This window comes from Telmatherina bonti (genome assembly GCF_933228915.1).
Source record: "Telmatherina bonti genome assembly, chromosome: 7".
NCBI classification, from domain to species: domain Eukaryota; kingdom Metazoa; phylum Chordata; class Actinopteri; order Atheriniformes; family Telmatherinidae; genus Telmatherina; species Telmatherina bonti.
Window position 1 is genome coordinate 32,245,554 of NC_136625.1, and position 22,562 is coordinate 32,268,115.

Here is a 22,562-nt window from a genome sequence, read left to right on the forward strand (position 1 = left end):
GACCTTAGTCTGTCTCTACATGTGATTGGCCATGTGAGTGTCAATGGAAATAACATCCCACCTAGTCGAAATGGATTCCCAGTAGAGCGGGAGTGGCGGAGGATTTGGCTCTTGGAAGTTGGCTCTTCTTGCTTGCTACAGAGCATCGGCTCCAGAACACACTCGTTCCTGAACAACACATCATGATAACGTCCCATGCTGTTGCACTGTTACTTTTTAATGTGAAGATTGTCTTATACATGTTATACTGTTGTTACTTTAAATAAAAACAACAACAAAAATAAAACAAATAAGAAAAGTTATTCATACTAAGCAGACATAAATAACAGTCACTGTTATTATAAATATTAGAGTATTAGTATTGTCACTACATATTGTAGAATAATGCTTTATATTCACCAACAATAATAGATTAATGTTGTTTTTGTGGAGATTTGTTTGTGGGGTTATTAATTGTTAACAAAAAAAAAAAAAAAAAAACCTTTCCCAACTCTTGCATGTGTTTACTCTTGATCAATCATTCACTGTTGGTCAAGATTACAGCAGTGAAAATCTTCTCAGGCTCAAAACAGATTTTCTGTTTTGTACCATTTGAAAGCTTTGGAGTAGTTCATTTTCAAAATGGGGACATTTATTCGTGTCTTCTTGAGTTTATGCACACTGCATCTCTTCGTCAACTTCAGCACGACTGTGGATGCATCCAGAACATCGTGGACAAATGCCAGGTAAAATGCTCCATGGAAGTAATTTGAAGTAGATCTGAGACAATGAAGTAGTATGATGATATAAAATAATGTGTGTGTGTGTATTTGCCTGCTTTTAGGAAGGCCAGATCTGCGAACCCACCAGCACCCATTGAGTGTAAAACGGGGCCTTGGTCATCTTGGACACCATGTAACTCCTGCACAGACAAAGCAGTAATAAACCTTTTCTTTCTTTCTTGTTTTTATACTCAACTACACATATAACTAAAATGTTGACTGAAGGTTAGATTATAGATTTTGTTTTAAGGAGGATTTCCAAACACCTGGCAATGATAAATCCCAGGATAGTATCTGAAACAAATCACCATGGAGAAGATTAAATTTGATGGATCAGCACTTTGAAAGAGAGCACTGAATTAGCAATCTGAGAGGATCAATAAAAGCGAGCCTTGGTTGCAGCATGTTCCCACATGTTCCTGGCACCTTTTGTCTTAAATACACAACTCTATCAGGACTTTTTACATCGTCACACATTGTAAAGCTTCACTTGGAATCGACTGATTTGAACTCTCGGGTATCAATTAAAATGATCACAGTTTTGAGTCATTCAGGAAAGAAATGTTTGCTTGCAACACGTTGATTTAAAAAGTTTGTGGGAAAAATTGTCTAAGTATTTTCTCCATAAATGCCATAAACAATACTACCAAACATTCAAACATTTATATAGTTTCAACTCTTTAAATGCCGACTTTATCACTTTTCTTCTTTTTATGAAACAAAATTTTGGTTGACTGGAAGATTTTTTAAAGTCTATTTTGGATATCTGAGTTATATCTAAGATAAAATCTTACATTATATTATCATTATTTTTATGTCTGTAGTAGCATCACAGTCTTAAATATCATTCAAACTTTATATGTTTCTATCAGGATAGAAGTTGATTAAAATATTTAAACCCCAGTAAAACATTTGTGTTTTAAAAATTTTTTTTTTTATTTATCGCAGTTGTTTTTTAACATTAGAAATTTCTGTTCATAATGACTTGAATGGATAGTACATTGTAAAACTGGTGCTGCACAAACAGAAGAATAAAGCTAAATCCTTATTTATTTATTCATTTATCAATTATTATCATGTTTAAGACAGATTAAGTAAAAAGTTTTCTTTTAATAGGCAAGGCAAGTTTGTTTGTACGGCACCTTTCATGTATAGGCCAATTCAACATGCTTTACAAGAAGCATTAAAAACATTACAGATGATGTAAAGAAGCTTAAAGGAAAACAACAAATAGCACAAAATTACTATAAAATAATAAAATAAATTAGAATAATTAAAAACAATATCAGTTAAAAGTTACTATGCAGATTCCATGCATAGGTGCAAAAGAAATGTTTTTAACCTTAAAGTATTTGTATTTAGTGCAGTTTAATCTCCACTCGCAGTTTGTTCCACTTGTTTGCAGCATAACAGCTAAATATGAAAACAAATGCAAACAGCATATGTCAAATATAAATTAAAGCTGGTATTTTAAAATCCTAAAAGTGTTTGTTAGTTTTGATCAAGTCTGAAGTTGTTTAAAAAATGTGTGCAGAAAAAAAAAGCAGAAACAAGTTTAATCTGTTTTTATAGCAGATTTTGGGAAGTGGATTATTTGTCCTTAATGACTCTTGAGGATATTTCTGTTTTACATTGTTATACTGACCTGTTCGAGAAATTTTAAAGTTAAATTTCAAAGTTTCTTATGAGGGAGACAAAACATGATGCCATATGCAGTAACACAGCCAAAAATCTGACCAGATGATGTGAAAAAAAATGCCCACATGATCAATATGTCCATCATGTTCTTAGTGATACGTGAGAGTTGCACTGTGTAATTTTATATGAATGTAAAATGTGTCTTGTCTTTACTGAGGTTCTGTATATTTCAGTGTGTATTTTAAACGCAACATGAGAACATTTTGAATTGTGTTTTAGTTTCGTTACCGACACTTAGAGAAACCCTCTCAGTTTGGTGGGTCACAGTGTGTCAGCACATTGTGGGACAGCCTGGTGTGTCCAGCAGCAAACACGCAGTGTATGGTGCCGGATTACTGTGGAGAGAGCTTCACCTGTAAACAATCAGGCAAGTACCACCCACGTCCACTCAGATGACACGTTCCCTTGAGCGAAGGTGATATTTGTGGTTCGCATGCATAAGTAAACAAATCTCCACTTGTCCTTCCAGGGCGCTGCATCAGCCAGACCCTGAAGTGTAACGGGGAAAATGACTGTCTGGATTTTTCTGATGAAGATGAATGTACAAGTTTCAACCGCAGACAGGATAAATGTGCCACCCTCATTACAATTCCTGGTGCCAAACGTGGCACACAAGGGTAAATGCTACATTGCACGAAATATTATCATTCATTTATTGTAAATAAACTGTAATATATAGTTGATTATCAGCAGCTATGAAGTATAATCCTGAAATGCATAATTAACCCTTGAGGCTCCTCGGCTGGGGGTGTGGCTCGAACAGTGGCTTTTCTGTGTGGAGTTTGCATGTTCTCCCCATGTATGCCTCTCCGGGTACTCTGCCTTCCTCCCACCATCCAAAGACATGCATGTTAGGTTAATAAGACTCTAAAATTGCCGATAGGAGTGAATGTGAGCGTGAGTGGTTGTTTGTCTCTGTGTGACCCTGCGATGGACTAGCAACCTCCAGGGTGTATGCTGCCCCTCGCCCAAAGACTGCTAGGACAGGCTCCCCCTTCTCCGCCACCCTTATTCGGTCTAAATGGTTTGGATAATGAATGTTATAATGCATATTATATGTTTTTCTCCTGAAAAACTCAGGATTTCTTATGACAAAAAGGGGGAAAAACCCTAAATGTATAAATTATAATTAGATTTTTTTCTATGGTTGTTGAAAAGCTGTGATGATAAAATAATATACATGTATATGTACATTTATATATATATATATATATATATATATATATATATATATAGCGCTTAATGAAACAAAATGTTAAACCTCTGCAATGATAAGTTTAAAGACAAACCCACACTGATACCACTCACATATACAAATTTAAAAACACTTTTTTTGTGTTTATATTTCTGTACTCATTTAAAATGCTAAATTTCAATCATTCTGCCTTTTTAAAGCTACAACATCCTAACTGGAGACTTTGCGGATCAAGTACTTGACCCAGAGTACTTTGGAGGAAAGTGTGACTATGTCTATAATGGTGAATGGAGGAAATTCCAATATGATGCGTTCTGCGACAGCCTGCACTACAACTATGAAGTGAAAAATTACCGGAAGCCTTACAATTACCAAGGTTACCGCTTTATGGTACCTACATATTTATTGTTTCATCAGATTTTTCAAGTCAATGCTTTGAATAAAATGATCATTTTAACATGTGAACCTTTTTCAGGCTGAAGCTACATCAAAGGGCTCTCATGAATATTTTGAAGATATGAAAAGCGTGCTGAACGCCAGGAAAACCTTTTCATCAGCCAACGGCGGGGTCACTGTTGGGGTCTATTATGTGGAAGCTGGGATAAGCGGCAGCAGCGAGTCTGAGATTCTGAAAAACGCAACAAAGTATCAAAGTCAGGTAAAATATTGAGACCAAAGTGCTTTTTTGAACCATAAAGCAGCAGATTAGTTTGTTGTAAATGCAACAGAATTAATAAATTGTTTGTTCTTTTCACAACCCTTCTCATCAACCCATCTTTGGAGCATAAACAACATATCAGATGTTGAAACCGATGCATTTGGTACCATTCCATGGAAAATATTGGCTCACTGAATCTGGTGGCAGAGACACACCTGTGAAAAGTTGTTCCAGGCTGATATTCAGCGTTGTGGAGCATCACCTCTTCTTTTAACATCTCTGTGGAGATTAATTTCATGTTCTCTAGTTTAACAATCCAACAAAAACTGTACAAGTTGAATATTTTAATCAGAACTTTCAAATAATTGAAATCTTTTATGAGATTAAACATAGAATAACTTATTATTAATTATGATTCATCAGGATGAAACCCTTAGCTTGCAGTGTGCGTAAGCTAGGTGTTATACCTGAAATTGAAAAGTAAAATGTTTTACATACCTCCAAAGTGTTAATATTCTTCTTTTTTGTTGTATGCCTGCAGGATCTTGGGTTTGTTCGGCTTTGGTCCAAAGTGCAAACCGCTCACTTCAAGATGAGAAGCAGTGATCTGATGCTTCATGAAGACTTTTATTTTGCACTCATGGACCTTCCTGAACAATACGACTTTGGGATGTACTCCAACTTCTTGAAAACATTTGGGACCCACTATGTCACAGAGGGAACAATGGGGGGAACGCTGGAATATATTTTCGTTTTAAACAAAACCACGATGGCGACAACAAGTAACGCAAACGTTTCTGTTTGTTGAAGAAGTGAAATGAGAAATGCAAAGTAACACTTGTTTTAATTTCCTCTCCAACTCTTCCAGATGTCGACGCTGAACGGACTGAGCTGTGTATCGGTGCTTCTCTTGGCATAAGTTATCCGGTTACTGATCAATTAACAGTTGGAGGAAAGGTAAAAGCAAAAGGATGTGAAAAGGAGTTTCAGCCCGTTAAGAGTAAGACATCTGAATTCTTCTCTTTTTTTTTGTTTTATTGATTAGATTTAAACATATTCCTTTGGCTTACATAGAAAATGATTCCTATAATAAATAAATACTTTTTTTTTTTTGCAGGAAACTCCTCAAATTTGTCTATAGTTGAGGATATAATCACTTCAGTGAAGGGTGGAGTGACAGAGACCAGTGCTGGCGTGTTGGTCATCAGGGACACGGACACATACAGAAAATGGGGAGCATCTCTTAAATACCACCCTGCATTGACTGATTTTGAGGTAAGTTTGTGAATAAAAGGTCATTTTCCACCAGCGGGTGTCTGTCAGGTCGGGACAATATTCTTTTTTTTAATTTTGTTTCCACATGCAAAAACTTGGAATGGGAACCCTTATACACCCGACACATCTTATTGTTTTTTATGGTGGAAACGAGGCTAAAGAAGGTATGCCATGTGGCATCTGGTAACATTTTCTCTTGATGACTTCTGTCTTCCCAAACACATGTCCCTAGCTCATGCCAATATACGAGCTTGTTCGCTTCAGCACAGCTGCTGACCATGTGGGGGCCAGGGTGACCAACTTGGAGAGGGCCTTGGACGAGTATATGCAGCAGTTTGACCCATGTCGCTGTTCCCCGTGCCGACACAACGGGATGCCCGTCCTTGCAGGCACCTCCTGTAAATGTCTCTGTAAGTCAGGCTTTGAGGGATTGGCCTGTGAGAGGACTCTCAGGACAGGTGAGTTTAATTTCTAGAAGCAATATTCTTACACCTGTTACAAAACATGCAAGAACAGTTCAGACAAACCTGAAATTAACTAAAGTTATCTACTCAAATTGTTTGCATCCAGCTGATCAATAGAACAAGTTCACCACCAGTTGATGAGAGAACACATCTGTCCCACATATGGTTTTTTCTCACAACTCAACCCAGCTTGTTGAGCTACTAGAGAGAAATCCTCAGTGGTTCGTCTCCTTTGAACAACCTTTAAGTACTAATTTAATACATCCAATTTAATCCACGGTAAACATCAGTAAAAGGTGAAGATGTAGACATATTTAAATATAGATTAAGCCACGCTATTAGCTCTTGATTTTGTATTCATGCACATCTGTGCTAAATGCTAGCATGATTTTTTACTGATATCCACTGTCAACCTCAGTTTTCTGATTCACGCTTATTGATTTCCATTTATTTCCATTTAACCAATACTTTAAGGCCAGACACTCAACCTGATTGAAGGAACTGAAAACATTTGTTTAGGTGTAAAACATTTAATCCATTTTTGTCCTCAACTTCCACCCTTCTGTGTGACTTTCTTGGAGGCTTGGCTGTGTTGTTACGTATACCTTTGTTCCCCTAAGAGTTTCAAACCAAGCAAGAGAGGTCCAGCAAGCAGTGTATTGTAGTTTCTGAAGCCTTTCAGTGTTCCAGAGGTTATTCGGACTTTCCTTAGCTATTTGCAGAGGTAAACCCTGTGTGATCAGGTCTTCTGGGATATGCATAATGGTTATCGCATGATGCCTGGAAAACATATCCATAAAATGTCCAACAAGATTGAAAAATTCTTGTAGTTTCTACCCTTTGTGACACATTCAAGCTCCTTAAAATTTGTAGCATTTTTTCTTTTTAACTTCTCAAAAGTTTTCAACCCCCACAGATCATGGCTTACTGCTGGCCGGTTTTCAACCACTCTATCATCCGTTTGCTTTGTGCTTCAGGTCATTGACCTGCGAAATGACCCAAAACCTTCATCTCAAACCACCTTTTCTGACACTTTGCAACACATTGGCAACACACTAAAACATCTTGGTAATCTCTTTAGTTTGTAAATTCTTCAATGTCGCTTCCACCAGTGGGTGCAGGGTGGGCCACGATGCATGTATTTGTGTTTCCACTTGCAAAAAGGGGGAAGCGTACCCAAATATCTGACCCAACCTGACCTATTTATTTGGTACCCTTCGGTTGAGGCACCAATCTAACTGATCCAACCCCAAAGGAAGGAGTCTGACACACAGTAATCCTTTGATTGGTTAAAAAACAAAACAACTTTATTTCCAGGGCAACGTGGCTTAAAAACAAATTTTCTTTTTGTTGATTAAATATCCTAGAAAAACCAACATTCCTCCTTTCTGAGTTGTGTTTTGCTGTTATGCTGTGATGGCGTCATGCTGTTACGTAGCTGAGGCATTTAGGATCTGGCTGATGCGCAGTTTGGCAGATAAGGTCATGGTTGGCTGTAGGAATGTAACATTACAATTAACCGTCCCATCCCGACCCGATCCGATCCGACCTGAACCTGTTTGTGGAAATGCAGCTTTTGATGCATTCATTGCCTCCAGTGGAAAAAATAAAAAAACCTGTAAATAAACTTTGCACCGCTTTGCTTTTGTTTTGCTTTGCTGGGTTAATCAATCATTTATAAACAATCTGATACATCTAATTATTAAAAATACTCTTCTATGACTCTTTTATGACTCTAATGTCTGTATTAATAATTCCACACTGACTTCTACAGCTTTCATCCATTTGTTTTTGTTGGATAAAGAACGTGCCAGCACAGCACCGTGGTAAACAGAAGACTTCCTTTATGTGTCCGAGTTCTTACAGTGAAAATAATTGTTTTACATGTCTGTGGCCAGAGAAATACTTGCTAAATGTTTTGTACTTAAAATAGAAACGCAATCCATCAGGAAATTGAGAATTAACAGTGTTCTGTGGTGCCATTTTGCAGACATTTGCTCTCGGCATGCCAAAAGTTTCAAATCAGCTTTTTCTCTCAACAGATGCCAAGACTGACGGGTCATGGTCCTGCTGGGGGTCGTGGTCTGCGTGCACATCGGGGAAGAAGACGAGGTCAAGATCCTGTAATAATCCTGCACCAGATGGAGGTGGAGCATTCTGCCTGGGCTCCTCCACTCAAAGTCAGCACTGCTAAAAATGATTTTTTTTTTGTTCATTTCTGCAAGCTGAAGATGAGGTTGAGCGCATAAACTCTTCTGTAACAGCCATCAGCTAGAAAAAGTATCCGTTACAGATCACCCTGGACATCAGAATGACTAATAAATGTGTGCTCTGTCCTCTGTGTGTGCTTGTTTCTTCATCTTTATGTGGCATTTTCTATGTTGCTTCATATGTGGAGCTTTATTCTGAGTAACAGCACTTGGATCCGGGTCAGTGTGTGTGAAGACATAACACATGATTTAACATCCATTGTAGAAGTAATTCCCTTTAAACACGTTTTCATTCATATGTGACCCACCATGAGCATATACACTGCTGTGCAGGAGTCTTCAGCCACCCATCATGTTCTTTAGACACACTTTTCCATTAAAACCAGTAGGTGAATGAGTCCAAACTTTTAACTGGTAGTTTATCTTACCTGGAAAACAGCAAATAATGTGCAGTAATTTACTAAAATGTTTTCCAGTTCTTCAGCCATCTGTCATACTTCAGTCTTTTCTTCCTGTTTGACATGGAGACCATTTCTGATGAAGCTTCAGTGATCAGCAGTCAGATCAGCTGAACAACCAGATGCATCTCTCAGGTCCTGACAGCTTTTTTCTGAATTATTTATTCTTCAATTTCATTTCCTGTTCATGTAAAGTAGCATTTCTAGGTGCCACATCCTTCTTTTATCCTCCACTTGTTGAGTTTTTTTTCACTTACTTACTAAGGAAAGAACTAAAACACTGTTTTGAATGAAGTAATGAATGAAGTAATGAATGAATGAATGCTTTTATTTTGGTTTATTTTGGTTTAAAATCCAAAAGTAAAATCATAGTTTTACAAAAATCCATCAGTCAACAACCAAAAAGGATTTTAAAGTCTTCTTGAAAATGAACAAAGAATTACACATCTTTATGTCACTATGTAGGCCATTCCCTCCGCTAGGTTGTGGAGGCGGCAGCCAAAGCAGGGAAGCCAAGACTTCCCTCTATTCTATTCTATTCTATTCTATTCTATTTGAGTGAGAACAACACAAGCATGAAATCAAACAGTAGAGGACATCATAGGAAGGTGCTAGTGAACTGTCCAGTTGGACGCAGGTCCTTACATGAAGTGCTACAGGCTTTTTGTGTTGTTTTCCTCTCTTCCCACCCCACAATATTACCTATGTTAACATACAAAGAATTAATACAATTATCTTTGTTGCAAAGAACTGGGCCAAGTTCTCCACCTCTTCTGACAAATATTGCTAAACTAAATTTAAAATATTTGTAACCCTCTTAAGATGTATATCCCCTGCTTTAACTTAAACATTTCTTCAATAGAAACTGGAATTATCATATTAATCACTGAAAACATAATTTCTAATGTTTTTGAGTGTACAATATCCAGGAATTTTATTGTTTGAGATCTCATAAAAAGCTGATTTGTAGAGTCACGGAATCCAGCTTCATTTATTATCCTTCTAGCCCTTTTCTGCTGTTTAATTATTGGGTCTGAGCTTGTTTTATATACAATTCCCCAAATTTCAGCACAATATGTCATAAAAGGCATCACAGGTGAAGAATGCAGCAAATGAAGGCAGCTCTTATTCAATACATTTTTTGCTTTTTAAAGAACAGAAAACAGACTCTGAATAGACGTTTTACTCACTTCTGAATCTTTATTTGCATTTTGGTCCCACTGATCTTCATCACCTCTTCAGGCACGGATAACAGATATATCGCGTGTGTCTCAAGATTACTGTGTAAAAGAAAAACATTGCACACCATGCTGAGAGTTTTCAGCTAATATTTTGTTTTGGAATAATTTCACTGGTGAAAAAAACTTAATTTTATGGATGTCACAGCGTGCCATCTTTGGCATTTGTTGTATATCAACCAATAACATAAAATGAAATGAAAACAGACAACATGACTTTGCATCAAGCTGCTAAAATTCTTGAAGACTGATTCAAGTCTTACAGTTTTTCTTTATTTTTTATTATTTTTAAAGGATTTTTTTAATGATAATTTTGACTGTTACTGCTAGTGCAATCTGATTTTTCATTTTCGTAAATATTTTTAAATCCAGAGTCCTTTTCTGTAGCATCTCCATTTAGGTACAACAATGTACATGCAAAAGCAAACACATTTAAAATCATCATATCGCCCCCTTTTATTTTAAATAACTAATGACTTCAGAGCTGCTCAGAACCACCAAACTTTCAATCAATTTTAATATTTAAGTTTATTTGGATTGTTACATTATATATTTAAAGAAAAAAACAAAACAAAAAAACTTGAATTATTTTCTATACATGGAAAATGAGGGTTTTTGTGGCGATTGCAGTCTCATATATGTTAACAATAAGCAACAACATTTATATGACTGCTTTAATATTCTTTATATAGTATCAGATACTCCCACTTGTGACCTTTATGGTCAAAAATGCTCCGTTGACCTCCATTAAAACAACATATTTTAAACTCACTACCATATATTCAGTGTCAGTTCACTTGGAAGAAAAATAGTATTTGACATTTTTCACTGGATTCCACCTGAATCAGCTGCTTTTCTTATTTCTGAAATAATTTCCTCAGATCAACATCTAATAAACATCTTGCTAATCAGAAATTATTTCAAACACACACACACACACACACACACACACACACACACACACACACACACACACACACACACACACACACACACACACACACACACAAATCACTCCTATCATCTGTCATCACAGTTGATAGATGTTTGATAAATTTCTAGCAGCTTTTGGCCATGAAGGAGGAAACAGAGGTTAAAACTATTATGTTTCTTTCTTGTGCATAAATAATTCGTAGGTCAGGGTTTAGTGACTGAACAAATGTAAAAAAAAAAAAGAAAAGAAAAAGTAATATTTTCAGGCTATTTTTCCATTTTTTATACCACTTACTCCAGTTAAGGGTCGCGGGTCCAGCAATAATCAGTTGAGAGGCAAAAGCTGTGATCCTTTAAAAGTATTTTGAAACAGGACTGGACTGAAAATGAATGAAAAAAGCTTCTTTTTCCATCAGAAAATAAACTGTAAAAACCTTCAGAAAGTTTGGAGACACATTAACAAATTACGAGAAAGCGAAATGGAAAGAAAAGACAAGAAGCTCCAGACTTTTGCAGACTTTTACCGCAAAACAGCCAAAAGACACACAAAAGGTTTAGTTTTTTGCTGGTCAAAGACATTTTAGAAATCTTTATGACATCTTTAGACTCAGCGATTTTAAAAGCACTCCGTAGACTCTTGCTGCAGTCCCCAGCAATCAGCACCTCCGTTTCTGGGCGCCGGGTTGTTACACTGCCGGGTCCTCGTTATCGTCCCCCCGCCGCAGGATGACCACGCCCCCCAGCAGCTCCAGCTGCCATCAATGCCGATATCTAAAAGATATCAGCCTCACATTAGCGGCTCCATGGGATTAGCACACATGGATAACATAAATGTCTGAATGTGGATGTTTGTCGTGTTGCATTTAGGTGTGCAACCTTTTTTCCTGTAAGTGATCTCACAGCTCTGTCCGCGGTACCCAGAAGGACACACACATTCACACCTTGTGCCTGCGGAGACAAACATTGTCATCACTGTATTTTTTTTCAACTCATTTCAGTTGTTTGAAAGCAAAACTTGACTAAATGTATCCTGATGTTTCAGGTTTTCACTCTGTTCATAAAAGAGTTAAAACCCTACAACTCTCTCATAACGATGGATGGAGGAATAGAAAAACTTCTGTCACATTACCTTTCAAAACAGCTACTCCATTGTTATGACAGGGAGTGCATCGACATGAGCTGGTCTCTGCCAGGTGCTCTGACAAGGCTCTCCTCAGGTTCCTCTTCAGGCTGGAGGCCTGGGTGAAGTCTCTGGAGGTCACCAGCTCATACAGCGGCCGCGTCTAGTGACACAAACCAGGATAACCAGGATCTTTTTCACAGCTTAAATTAAAACTTTGAAAAATTCTCCCTTTTTTTGTGTGTGTGTGTGTGTGTGTGTGTGTGTGTGTGTGTTGAGCCAACTTGAAAGCCCCTACGAGTGCTGAAACCTGACTGTGCTGCAGAGAGGAGGCCTATTTGTCTTTGGCACTCATCCTCCTTTGGAATCATTTGTTGTTTGCGCTCCAGATCAGCTCTGTTGTACTTGGACTCTGTGTGTTTGTGCCAGGACTGGCCACGTATCAAGTTGTCTCGCACAGTTTGATTATAGCTTCAAATTTTGACGAATTTGAAGCTACAACACCACAACCACAACATAAGGAGACAAAAATGTGACCGGGTTTCTCACCGTTCTACGAATGAAATCAGGATTGAAGCGAACGCCTTCACCCCAAAGTTTCATCAGCTGTGGAGTGGGGAGCTTCTTAGACAACAGAGCCGTGATTGTTTCGCTGGTGCCACCTTTTACGACAGCAAGAAAGTCCTCCACCATTCTGCCATTCTTTGTGTCCTCTGGTAAGAGACACAGCAACAGTTCAGGTGTAAAACAGCAGACGTTCTTCTAACTTCACGACATACAACAAGCCTCACCTCCCATCTCGTTCAGAAGGCCGTCACAGGATCCACCTTCAATTCCTATTGACGCATAAACACCGTATATGTTCGCTCCGGCCTTAATGCCCGCCTGCACACAGTTCTTGTAGTCGTCCAGAGAATAATCTAGAAGTAACAAATGCAGAGAGTGGTTATTGATTTACATTTTGCTGCTCAAACTTTCAAAGGCTTTCCTGTTAGTCTGACTCCTATTAATCTAAGGGCACATTCACTAGGAGTGGGAAAATTGAATCGAAACATTAAAAATCAGGATTTTTTTGCTTCACAATTTTAAAATCGAATTTTTTGTTAAAAAAAATCTATTTTTTTTAATAAACCTAAAATGATCCATTTTAAAAATTTTTGTCATTTATACTTTCTTTATTGATCTTTTTACTTGTCTTCTTGGGCATCATAGCAGCAGAATGATGGTCTGGCTACTGTGTTGTTTTTTTCCTAATTGAAATCAAGAAAAATGAAAAGGTTTTATTAAATTATTTTGTTTTTTAATCTACAAAAATCAGCAATATCGAAGAGAATTGCAATTTAAATTGAATCGGCACCCAAAAAAATCTAAATCGAATCGAATCCGGACAAAAACTTTTTGTCAGAGCCCTAACATTCATATCAGCTTTTTGATTCGAATCTTCGTCCGTTTGGTCGGAAAGTCCGCTTTGTTTGGGGAAATGTGAATGCGCCCAATGAATTCTGATTCGGACCAAAGAAGTGGATCTGCCATTAAATGCAGGAACAAGTCTAGAGGGCTATCCTGATGTGAATGCACTCTAAGGGTGGCGATCACTCCCACCTGACTTCTCAAGCTTCTCCTTGTCTAAGACGATGGTGTGCTCAAACTCTCCACCGAGGGCGGCCTCGGTGACGTAGTGGGTGCCATAGTCTCTGAAGATCTGTCTGTACTCCCCGTAAACATAAGTTTGTGGCAGGGCGCGAAGGCGGCGCAGGAACTCGGGGTGGAGCACCAAATCGTCCGACTTCAGTATGTACTGAGCCAACTCCAGCTCCGATTTGGCTCGAACAAAACTGTTGGTCTGCCGGTCAGAAAACGGGTAAATGTCTGCTGACAGCCGACACATTCAGAATATCACTTCACCTTTCCAGATGATCTCACCTTGCCAGAAGCTCGACGAGTCTTCTGAATCGACTTCTTGTATTTTGAGTCGCTGTAACTGAACCCGAAATGAAAAACGCCCGGAACGGCAATGCCAAATGAGAAGGAGGTTTTGGAAGTGTACTCCTCCATACTGTAGCGCATGTACTCATAGTATGATGAAAAAGACCGCATCGTGAAGTCATATGTGCCTTTTGTCTGTGGACAGCAGAACGACATTATTAAACATACCAGCAGAGACTTTGACACACATGGGTGGCGCTGTAAGACCTTCATGCTTTTAAATCAAGTTAAAGATAATTGAGAAAAAGAGCCAAAGACAGGCTGCACTCCATATTTAGAAGGTTAGAAATAATAATGTGATAAATATTGATGATCCATTCATTCAGCTGTTCATTAATGTTCATGTCTTATTTCTCCGCAGCCCATTGGACAGCTCAGAAAAAAAGGCGATAATAAAGACATGGACATCGACAAAGTGCATGTGGTGTCTTAAATCAGCCATTTCCACCTGTAGTGTGTATTGCTGCAGGTTGAAAGGCTTCCTGAATGGGACATCCTGGATATAATGAGGCAGGCAGCCTCCTCCGTAGTATCTGTTATCAAGCACCACTCCTTCCAGGTTGCTGTTCAGGATGTTGATTCTGAAAGAAAAGCGGCGGCAACGGTGTCAACAGTGATGCAGAGAACAATTTGAGAAAAGCGACAGTTTTAGAAACAACTCCTTTAAAAAAAACTGCTGAAACGACAGGCACTGGACGGACCCTTTAGCAAGGTTTTCAATCCCCCAGTATTCCTCAGCCTCCACCCTGCATAGCTTTGTAACCTTTCCACAGCCAACTTCATCCGACATGTCCCCGCAGTCGTCCTCCCCGTTGCACTGCAGAGTTCTGTGGACACAGCGTCCTGAAAGAGAAATGCAGAACAGCACCGTGCTTTGGTTTTCTGCAATATATCGTCTTGCATTTAAAAAATTTCTAACAAATATTCATTTCTGTTCACAGATTCTCATATACATTTAAATGTTGGTCACTTTAATTTATTTGCACCGTTGTATCCAGAACAAATACCGGCTGCTTATTAACTTTAGGACAACAAAATATAAATATTTTACAAACTAATTGCTGGGATAGATGCCAGCTTCTCCACGACCATAAAGCAGACTAAGTGAAATAGAAAAGGAGTGAACAATTTCATTGAATGAGAGAGAAAAGTCCTAACAAGCTTACACTGCAGAAACTGAAGATCAAAAACCTTAAATTGAGTACACATATGCTTATTTTTTTAAAGGTAAGATAATTCTTAGTTTTTATGTCAGAGAATTCTTCTTGTTTTAAGAGTTTTTTTTTTAAAAACTTGTTTTGGGAAGTCTTGACAAGCCAAATTTTCTTGTTCTGTTGGCAGATCATTTATCTTACTTTAAGCAACATTTGTATTTTTTTTTCCTTGTTTTTTAAGGCTGAGTTTTTGCAGTGTAGTTGCTAGCTTAAGGACAAAATGTTTTCCTTAAAGATCAACAAGCGCAACAGAAATGCAGCATACAATCTCTTTCCTGGAAACCAGCACCATTTTGTTCAGTTGCATGTTTTCAATGTGTCACTGCTGCAACACGCCTGACTCAGGTTAAATGGCTGCTGTGAAGTTCTGCACATTGAGTAATTAATTTGAGTCTGGTGTGTTGGAGGAGGGAAGTATCAATAATCTGCAGGACCTCCACCCTTGTGGGGCCAAATTGAATAGTCCTCATCTAAACCCTGCTGTATACACTCTGACACCTGTTTTCTGCTCTGGGTAGATATCTGTTGTGCTACAACAACCAAGCAGAGATCTAATTTCACATAAATAGTTGTTTGTCCTTTCAGCAACATCATAGTAAAAATAGTGGAACAAAAATGTCAGCTGACATGTATGTGGACCAACAACAAACAGATCTATGCTAGTCAGTAAGAATAGTGGTTGTCTAACTTGTTTGGCCTCACATATCAACCACAAAAACTCACGGCTGGCTCTGTCCTGCACATCTTATCCTCTGAACGCCAGCCTATAGCTAATGCTAATGCTTTGTACCTTCTCTTTATGCATTGCCACTGAGTTAAGTTACAGTGGAGAGGCAGAAAGTAAAATAATAAACCATTATTTAATGTGGCTCAACATTGGTTGTAGTTTCAGTAGCTTATACAAAAGAAAAAAGGCATTTCAAACAAAAATGTAGCTAAACTACCAGTAAGGTACAGGAAAATATTGGTAGAAATTTTAAACGACACTCGCTAACTCTTCGTTAGGTGAAGTACAGGAGCCGAGGCAGGAGATACCTGTTTGGGTGCAGAGGAACCCTTCGCAAAGAGGTATATTGTCACATGTGTAACGGCCTGAAACTTCGCAGCTCTTTTCCTGGCTGCCACGAGAACTGCACGGCTCCCCTCCGAACATAGACGGCTGCTCCAGCTTAGCATAGCGGTACTGGATGGTTGGAACGAGATAAACACATAAAGGGTCATAAAGACACAGAGGAAGGTTTGCTACTACCCAATAAAGGTGGCTTGAAAACTGCTCCAGGGAGCTATAACAGCTGAAATCACATTAGAGAGCTGTTTTCACTTTGTCATGTCAAGTTTATTAATCCTCCCGCTCGTAAAGTGGATGAGATAGAGGACTAGAGTACATCAGTTTAGACCTTTGCCTGCAGTGGAGCTCTTTACAGTCCACAGAGAAATACAGCTATTAAATGTCAAAATGTTGAATGCCCCAGAACTATCTATCAAGCAATTGCATGGCAGGGATTATAACATTTCTAACTATATCCAAATGGGATGGAGGTCATAACAGGCAGTGCATTGCACTTAGATCCATTTATTTTGCTGCATGTTAAGAGGAACTGCATACAGTAGAGGCAACAAGAAGATGTGTCAAGCTGTAAATCATGCATGCCATCTTGTAAGGCAGGCCTTTTCAAACGGCAGCCCGCGGGCCACATGCGGCCCAGAACCAACTTCTATGTGGCCCTGCTTATGCAAAAGAATAAAGATATTAATCAAAAACCTTCAGTCATTCCTTCGTTAATTAAGAAGCCTACAATTCTACAATTGTGCAGACCATGAATGCAGCTCTTGGTTGCCTAGCAACATAACCCAAGCGTGTGTTGTTGTGTTTTGAAGTTGTAAGAGTAGCGCTAACAAGAATGTCACTCTCTGACCCAAAACGCAAAATTGACAACGAAAACTGCAGTTTTAACCCCGCCTGGACTGATAAGTATTTGTTTGTTTTGACTTCACATATTAAACCGATATGTTTAATATGCAATGAGTGTGTGGCGGTGTTTAAAGATTATAATGTGAGGAGGCACCACATTGAGAAGTTTAGTTTGATATGACCTTTTTATTTTAAAAGTTAAGAGAAAAACAGGTTCTCACTGGAATTTTCATTATTTTATTTTGTGTATTTGCCTTTGTCTTGTGGGACTGAATTTAAAATAGAAAAATCAATAAACTGCTTATTTTTCAAAATGTAAATGTGTCTTTTTTTAATTAATTTATTTATTTTCCCTTTATTTACTGGCTCTGATAATTTTTTCATTAGAAAATCTGGCCCAATATCTAATTGAGTAGCCCTGTTGTAAGGAATGGTGTCTAATTTCTCCCATGTACAACCACTGATGACTGGTTATTTTATTCATTTTTTGGCTTTTTTTGGCTAGACGTTGTCACTTCTTATAGAGAAGTGAAGAGATGGGGAGAGAAAAAAGCAGGAGGAGGTTGAATCATACTGGGAGTAACTAAAGTTGATCTAATTTGTTGATTAATGCAAGATCTGCTAATTTTGCTGAAACCTGACACCCTGTAATATCCTACACCTATTTTTGGCTAATTTATTACAATGAATGAAGTCCTTTCTGATAAAATTATCAGTGTTTTATTTCTGTGTATTCATATTGATTTAAAATTTGGTAGTGTATAATTCATGAAGCGCATTAAAAATCTGTTTGTGTATATGCGTTGAACAAATAATTTTTTCTTATAGGTATTAAATTATAATTTTATAGGCTAATCCTACAGCTCTGGCTTAGAAACATTACACTGAAGGTAGCACATAAGATATATGTACAAACAAAAGATCAAGCAAAATAACAATATTGCATCTATGATGACACAACCTTCATATTCTGTCTCAAAATGATGCAGAAAAACAAGTTAATGGCTGTGTCTAAATCTCCACACCAGTCCCGAAGCCCTCATTACAGCACTACACTCTATAGTGCATTCATTCTGTAGGCAATTCAGACACAAAGCTGGCTATTTTCTCCTTGCTGCAGATGACATAACTACTGGCTGTCACCACGGCAACCATCAGGTGTCATTCCAAATGCAATCCAGTCGTTATAAAATATTTTATTTTCCTATATTTTATTTATTCTTTTTTCATATTTATCCAGTATGTAACTTTTAAAAATGAACGATGTATATATAGGGCTGCAAATAACGATTAATTTAATAAATCGCCTGATCTGTAAATAATTTTTTGATTAGTCTATTAGTCACAGTTATTTCTGTCCCGCCCATCATCTGTGCTTCCAGCTGACACAAATGTTTTTACAGGTTCCAGTATGTTTTACCAAACTCTCTTCATTTGCATCATATGAATGTCACCCTGATTCCCAGTCAGTCACAACATAATGTGCTTTAGTAAGTTAAAAGAACGACTCCTGAACCAGTTGAAAATGAAATTAAGCTTAACAGCTTACCAATGATTTATTTTGAAACATTCAAACTTAGCTATAGTGTTATGTCCAAGCTGTACAGAATTTACCTCAAAGGGAAATCAAAATAAAATAAAATATATTAACATCTTAATTTTTGTAGAATTTTATTGAAATTATTATTTAAATCTTGAAAAAAAACCTATTTTGTAAGGTGATAAGAATCCTTTAAAATTCCTGAATCCAAATGGTGATCCTGATCATCACCAAAATTAAATCACTTCTTCCTTTTCACATTTCCAACAACTCCTGAAAATGTTATAAAAATCTATCCAGAACTTTTTGAATAATCTTTAACATTAACATAATCACAACATAGATCACCCTATTCCAATTTCTAAATTAGAAACATATAGAGTGAGAGGAATTGTACTAAAGTAGTTAAGGAATTATCTGGAAAACAGAAAACAGTACGTACAGTTTGGTGGCAATATTTCAGAGTGCATGCATATTAAATGTGGCTTTCCACAAGGGTCAATTTTGGGACCTAAACTTTTTGTTTTAGACATTAGACATTTTAGACATACAAAGTTTGTCTTGTTCATTGACAATATTAATTTTTTTGGTTCAGGTAACAATTTAAAAGCTCTTTTAGAGAGTATAACTAATGAAATGGTGGAACTTTTCATTAGTTAAATGTCTTGAAAACAACAGGTTATCATTGAATCTAGACAAAACTAGGTTTATGGTTTTTACCAAGAAAAAAGACAAGGATGTAAGTTTGGCCATAGAAGGAGTTAATATTGACAGTGTCTGAGTTTAGATTTCTAGATGTAATAATAGATGACAAACTGACAGGGAAATCTCACATAGCTTATACTAAAAAAAAAAAAAAAAAAAAAAGATGTCAAAGAATATTGCTATTATGCGCAATGTAAAGTTTGTGTTGGAATATAGTGATTTACAAATTTTGTATTGTTAACTTATTCTGCCATACTAAAGCTATTATGTGGAAGTGTGGGGCAACACATTTGCCAGTCATTTAAAGTCTTCATTTATTTGACAGAAAAAAGAAAGAATTATTCACAAAGTAGATCCAAAAGAACACACCAATACACTGTTCATGAATCAAAACTTGTAAAACTTAAAGACTTAACTGAGTTCCAGACATTGCTGGTTATATTTAAAGCTAAAAGGAAAGTTTTACCAGAAAATCGACAGAAGTTGTTTGTTTTTAGATCAAAAGATAAAGAATATAGAAGAAAATTTCATTTTAGACTTCAGTTTACAAGGACAACATTAAAGCAGATGTGCATTTCAGTAACGGGTGTTAATTTATGGAATAAGTTACAGGAAAAATTTTAGATGGGTACAAATATATTTTAGTTTAAAAGAATGTACAAAAACAGAATTTTTAGAATACATGATTTAAGTTAGTAACGGATATTATGTTAATTAATTATCTATCTGATTTATCTATCACTGTTTTCTCAAAGTATTGGGATTGATTGCCAAGTAAGTGGCTGACTGACCATTTTTGTTGTTTTTATTTTTCTTTATTAAGAAAAGGGCAGTGTGACAAAGCTGCCTTGTCACTGACACCCACACCCCCAACCACCTACCTGACTGTGTTCCGGGTCGTCAGGCCCAGCAAATCTCTCGCAGTCCCACGTAGCCGCTTTAGTTCAGTTATGCCACCTGTCAGGTAGCAGACTAATAGGGGTGCACACCTATTGGTTTTGCTACAAATACTGGGATCAGGTTATGGGTGGGAAAACTACTGGGGTGTCATCTTCATCTGCTGGGGGGTTGGTGAAAACTGGGTTAAGAGGTTTACCTGTGTTTTATGGCTGGAGTATGCCGCAATGCGGCAAAGACGTCATCGTCCCGTGACTAACGGATTTTCAGAAAAATACACCGTCGTATTATGTTTTTCTATGTTCATCTGTGGAAATATGTATGGGGTTATGTTCATGAACTTTGTTGATGTGGTTTCTTTGGGTGGTCGATATATTGTTGGGACATTTGGGGGAAAATCCCATTTATTTGTAGTAATGGGAAGTTCATGGGAAAGGACGGGGCATTGTGTTTTTAAGACGCTCATTCAGAGCGGACCGGGGCAGAGTGTGAGGAGTTAGTGGGAGAACTTGATGTGAGTAATAAAAACGGAGTGTTGATGGTTTGCAGAGCGGGCAGCCATTAAAAATACAAACTTGTAAATTGTGTAAATAGCTGGCTGGTCACTGTAAATATCACTGCACTGTGGAGATTGATGCGCACAATAAAACCCACATCAGAAAAGGAGCCACGACTTCGCCACATCATTGTACAGCGAATAGAACCCCGTCACAGGCAGGTATTACATGTTTTTAATTATTCCTGCTGCTTTTCTATCATGGTGGTGCAATTAGGTGTGGTTTTTTTTTTTTTTTTTTTTTTTTTTTTTTTTTTTTTTTTTTGGTTTTGTTGTGTTGTTAAGTTGTGTAGCGCCGTGTGTAAAATAAAATAAATTAATCTAAAATAATCAAAACTTTATATTTGGCCAATTGTATGTATTTATGTAATCATTGTAGCGTTTAGATAACCAGGTAAACTGTTCTTGCTTCTTGATAAAATTCTTGCTATCACGTTTATTGTTCTGATTTTAGCGAGGTAAGCTAATCTGCTATAGTTTGTAGTTTGTATATAGCGCAAAACTTCCCAAAACCTTTGCCCAAAGACTGTTAGATTTGTGTAAAATAAACGTTTTTATTACTCACAATGTAGCTTTTTATCCTTTGTGATTCTGAATGAAGGAACACATCAAGACTCCTTGTTGCATGTCCTTGTTAGCAAAGCCTGAGCTGCTCAGCTAGCATTAACCGTTTGGTATCAGGTGCTTTCTGTGCATTGCATTGACTATTTACAAATACTAGCTGAGAGGTAAGGTCCAGTCACACAGATCGCTCCTTTTAACTTCATTTTTGGATTTTATTTATAAGTATAATTATTTGGCTAATTTATGCAAATGTTACCATTTTGGATCCCATTAAGATAGGTTAAATGCTGTTGCTTCTGACAAAAAGTCAACAAGTTTAGGTAATTTTCAGTCCTTATTTCTCTCATTATTCAGTATAGCTAATTTAAAATATTAAGGGCATGCTGATTAGCACATGGATTTAGTCATGAAGGGTTGTTGCTTGTCCCCCCTCTCTGATATCATACTTACACTCTTCTTTTGGCAGATATCGCAGCGTGACCATGAAGTCCACTCTGATAGGACACAATCCACTGGTTGAACTGGATTATTTGCGGATCGAATTTCACGAAGACGGGGACCCTCATTGCTTGCAAATGTTTGGCCTACATTACTGCAAAAATGAGGGACAGTGACACTTTAAAAGCACATATCTAACAAATGTTGCTCTCACCAGAACGACTAAACTCTGAGATAGATAGAAAAGAAATGTTTGAGCATTTGTAAGTGCCATCTGGTTTTTGGCAGCAAAAACAATTTCATTAAACTCAGTCAGCAAGTAAAATACAAGATGTCGATTCATTGCACAAAACAGACGGATAAATCTCTTACCTTAGCAGCACCAAACTCAGAAGAATGAGAAGGCAGCTGTGAGAACTGAGTGCTCTCGCTTGTATCATTACAGGAAGCATGATTGTGTGTTATGACCAAGTGTGACAGACAAGAAGGCACTGTTCAGCTCCTTGTGTAAACACACACTGATCAATACTGGCCTTGATATGAACTCACTGTTGCTATAAGGCTCAAAGGTGGAACAGAATACACAATCCTTTGAGCCACAAAGGCAGGTGTTGGGATGTTAGATTTTGATGTTAGAGTGTCTCTTTTCTGCAGGGTTGACCCAAGCATCCTACTTAACTGTGAAAGATTTACACTCTGGTCCAAATCTGTCAAATTCTGCAAATCTTTCAAACTCAGAT

The 22,562-nt window shown here is 37.5% G+C and overlaps 2 protein-coding genes across 2 annotated transcripts; one reads left to right on the forward strand and one right to left on the reverse strand.

The window, feature by feature from the left end:
- Positions 1 to 621: 621 nt before the first annotated feature.
- Positions 622 to 8,245, forward strand: c8a (complement component 8, alpha polypeptide; the record flags this gene model as incomplete). Its single annotated transcript, XM_079243868.1, has 11 exons — positions 622 to 725; positions 824 to 917; positions 2,679 to 2,826; positions 2,929 to 3,076; positions 3,855 to 4,044; positions 4,130 to 4,312; positions 4,854 to 5,094; positions 5,181 to 5,312; positions 5,430 to 5,587; positions 5,820 to 6,045; positions 8,094 to 8,245. The coding sequence occupies 11 exons, from the start codon at positions 622 to 624 to the stop codon at positions 8,243 to 8,245; spliced, it is 1,776 nt and encodes a 591-aa protein (XP_079099994.1).
- A 3,261-nt stretch (positions 8,246 to 11,506) lies between these two features.
- c8b (complement component 8, beta polypeptide) lies at positions 11,507 to 22,274 on the reverse strand (the record flags this gene model as incomplete). The annotated part of the gene is made up of 12 exons (XM_079243869.1): positions 11,507 to 11,661; positions 11,767 to 11,838; positions 12,020 to 12,173; positions 12,560 to 12,723; positions 12,802 to 12,930; positions 13,613 to 13,853; positions 13,934 to 14,131; positions 14,445 to 14,577; positions 14,698 to 14,839; positions 16,246 to 16,393; positions 21,835 to 21,976; positions 22,195 to 22,274. The coding sequence occupies 12 exons, from the start codon at positions 22,272 to 22,274 to the stop codon at positions 11,507 to 11,509; spliced, it is 1,758 nt and encodes a 585-aa protein (XP_079099995.1).
- Positions 22,275 to 22,562: the final 288 nt, after the last annotated feature.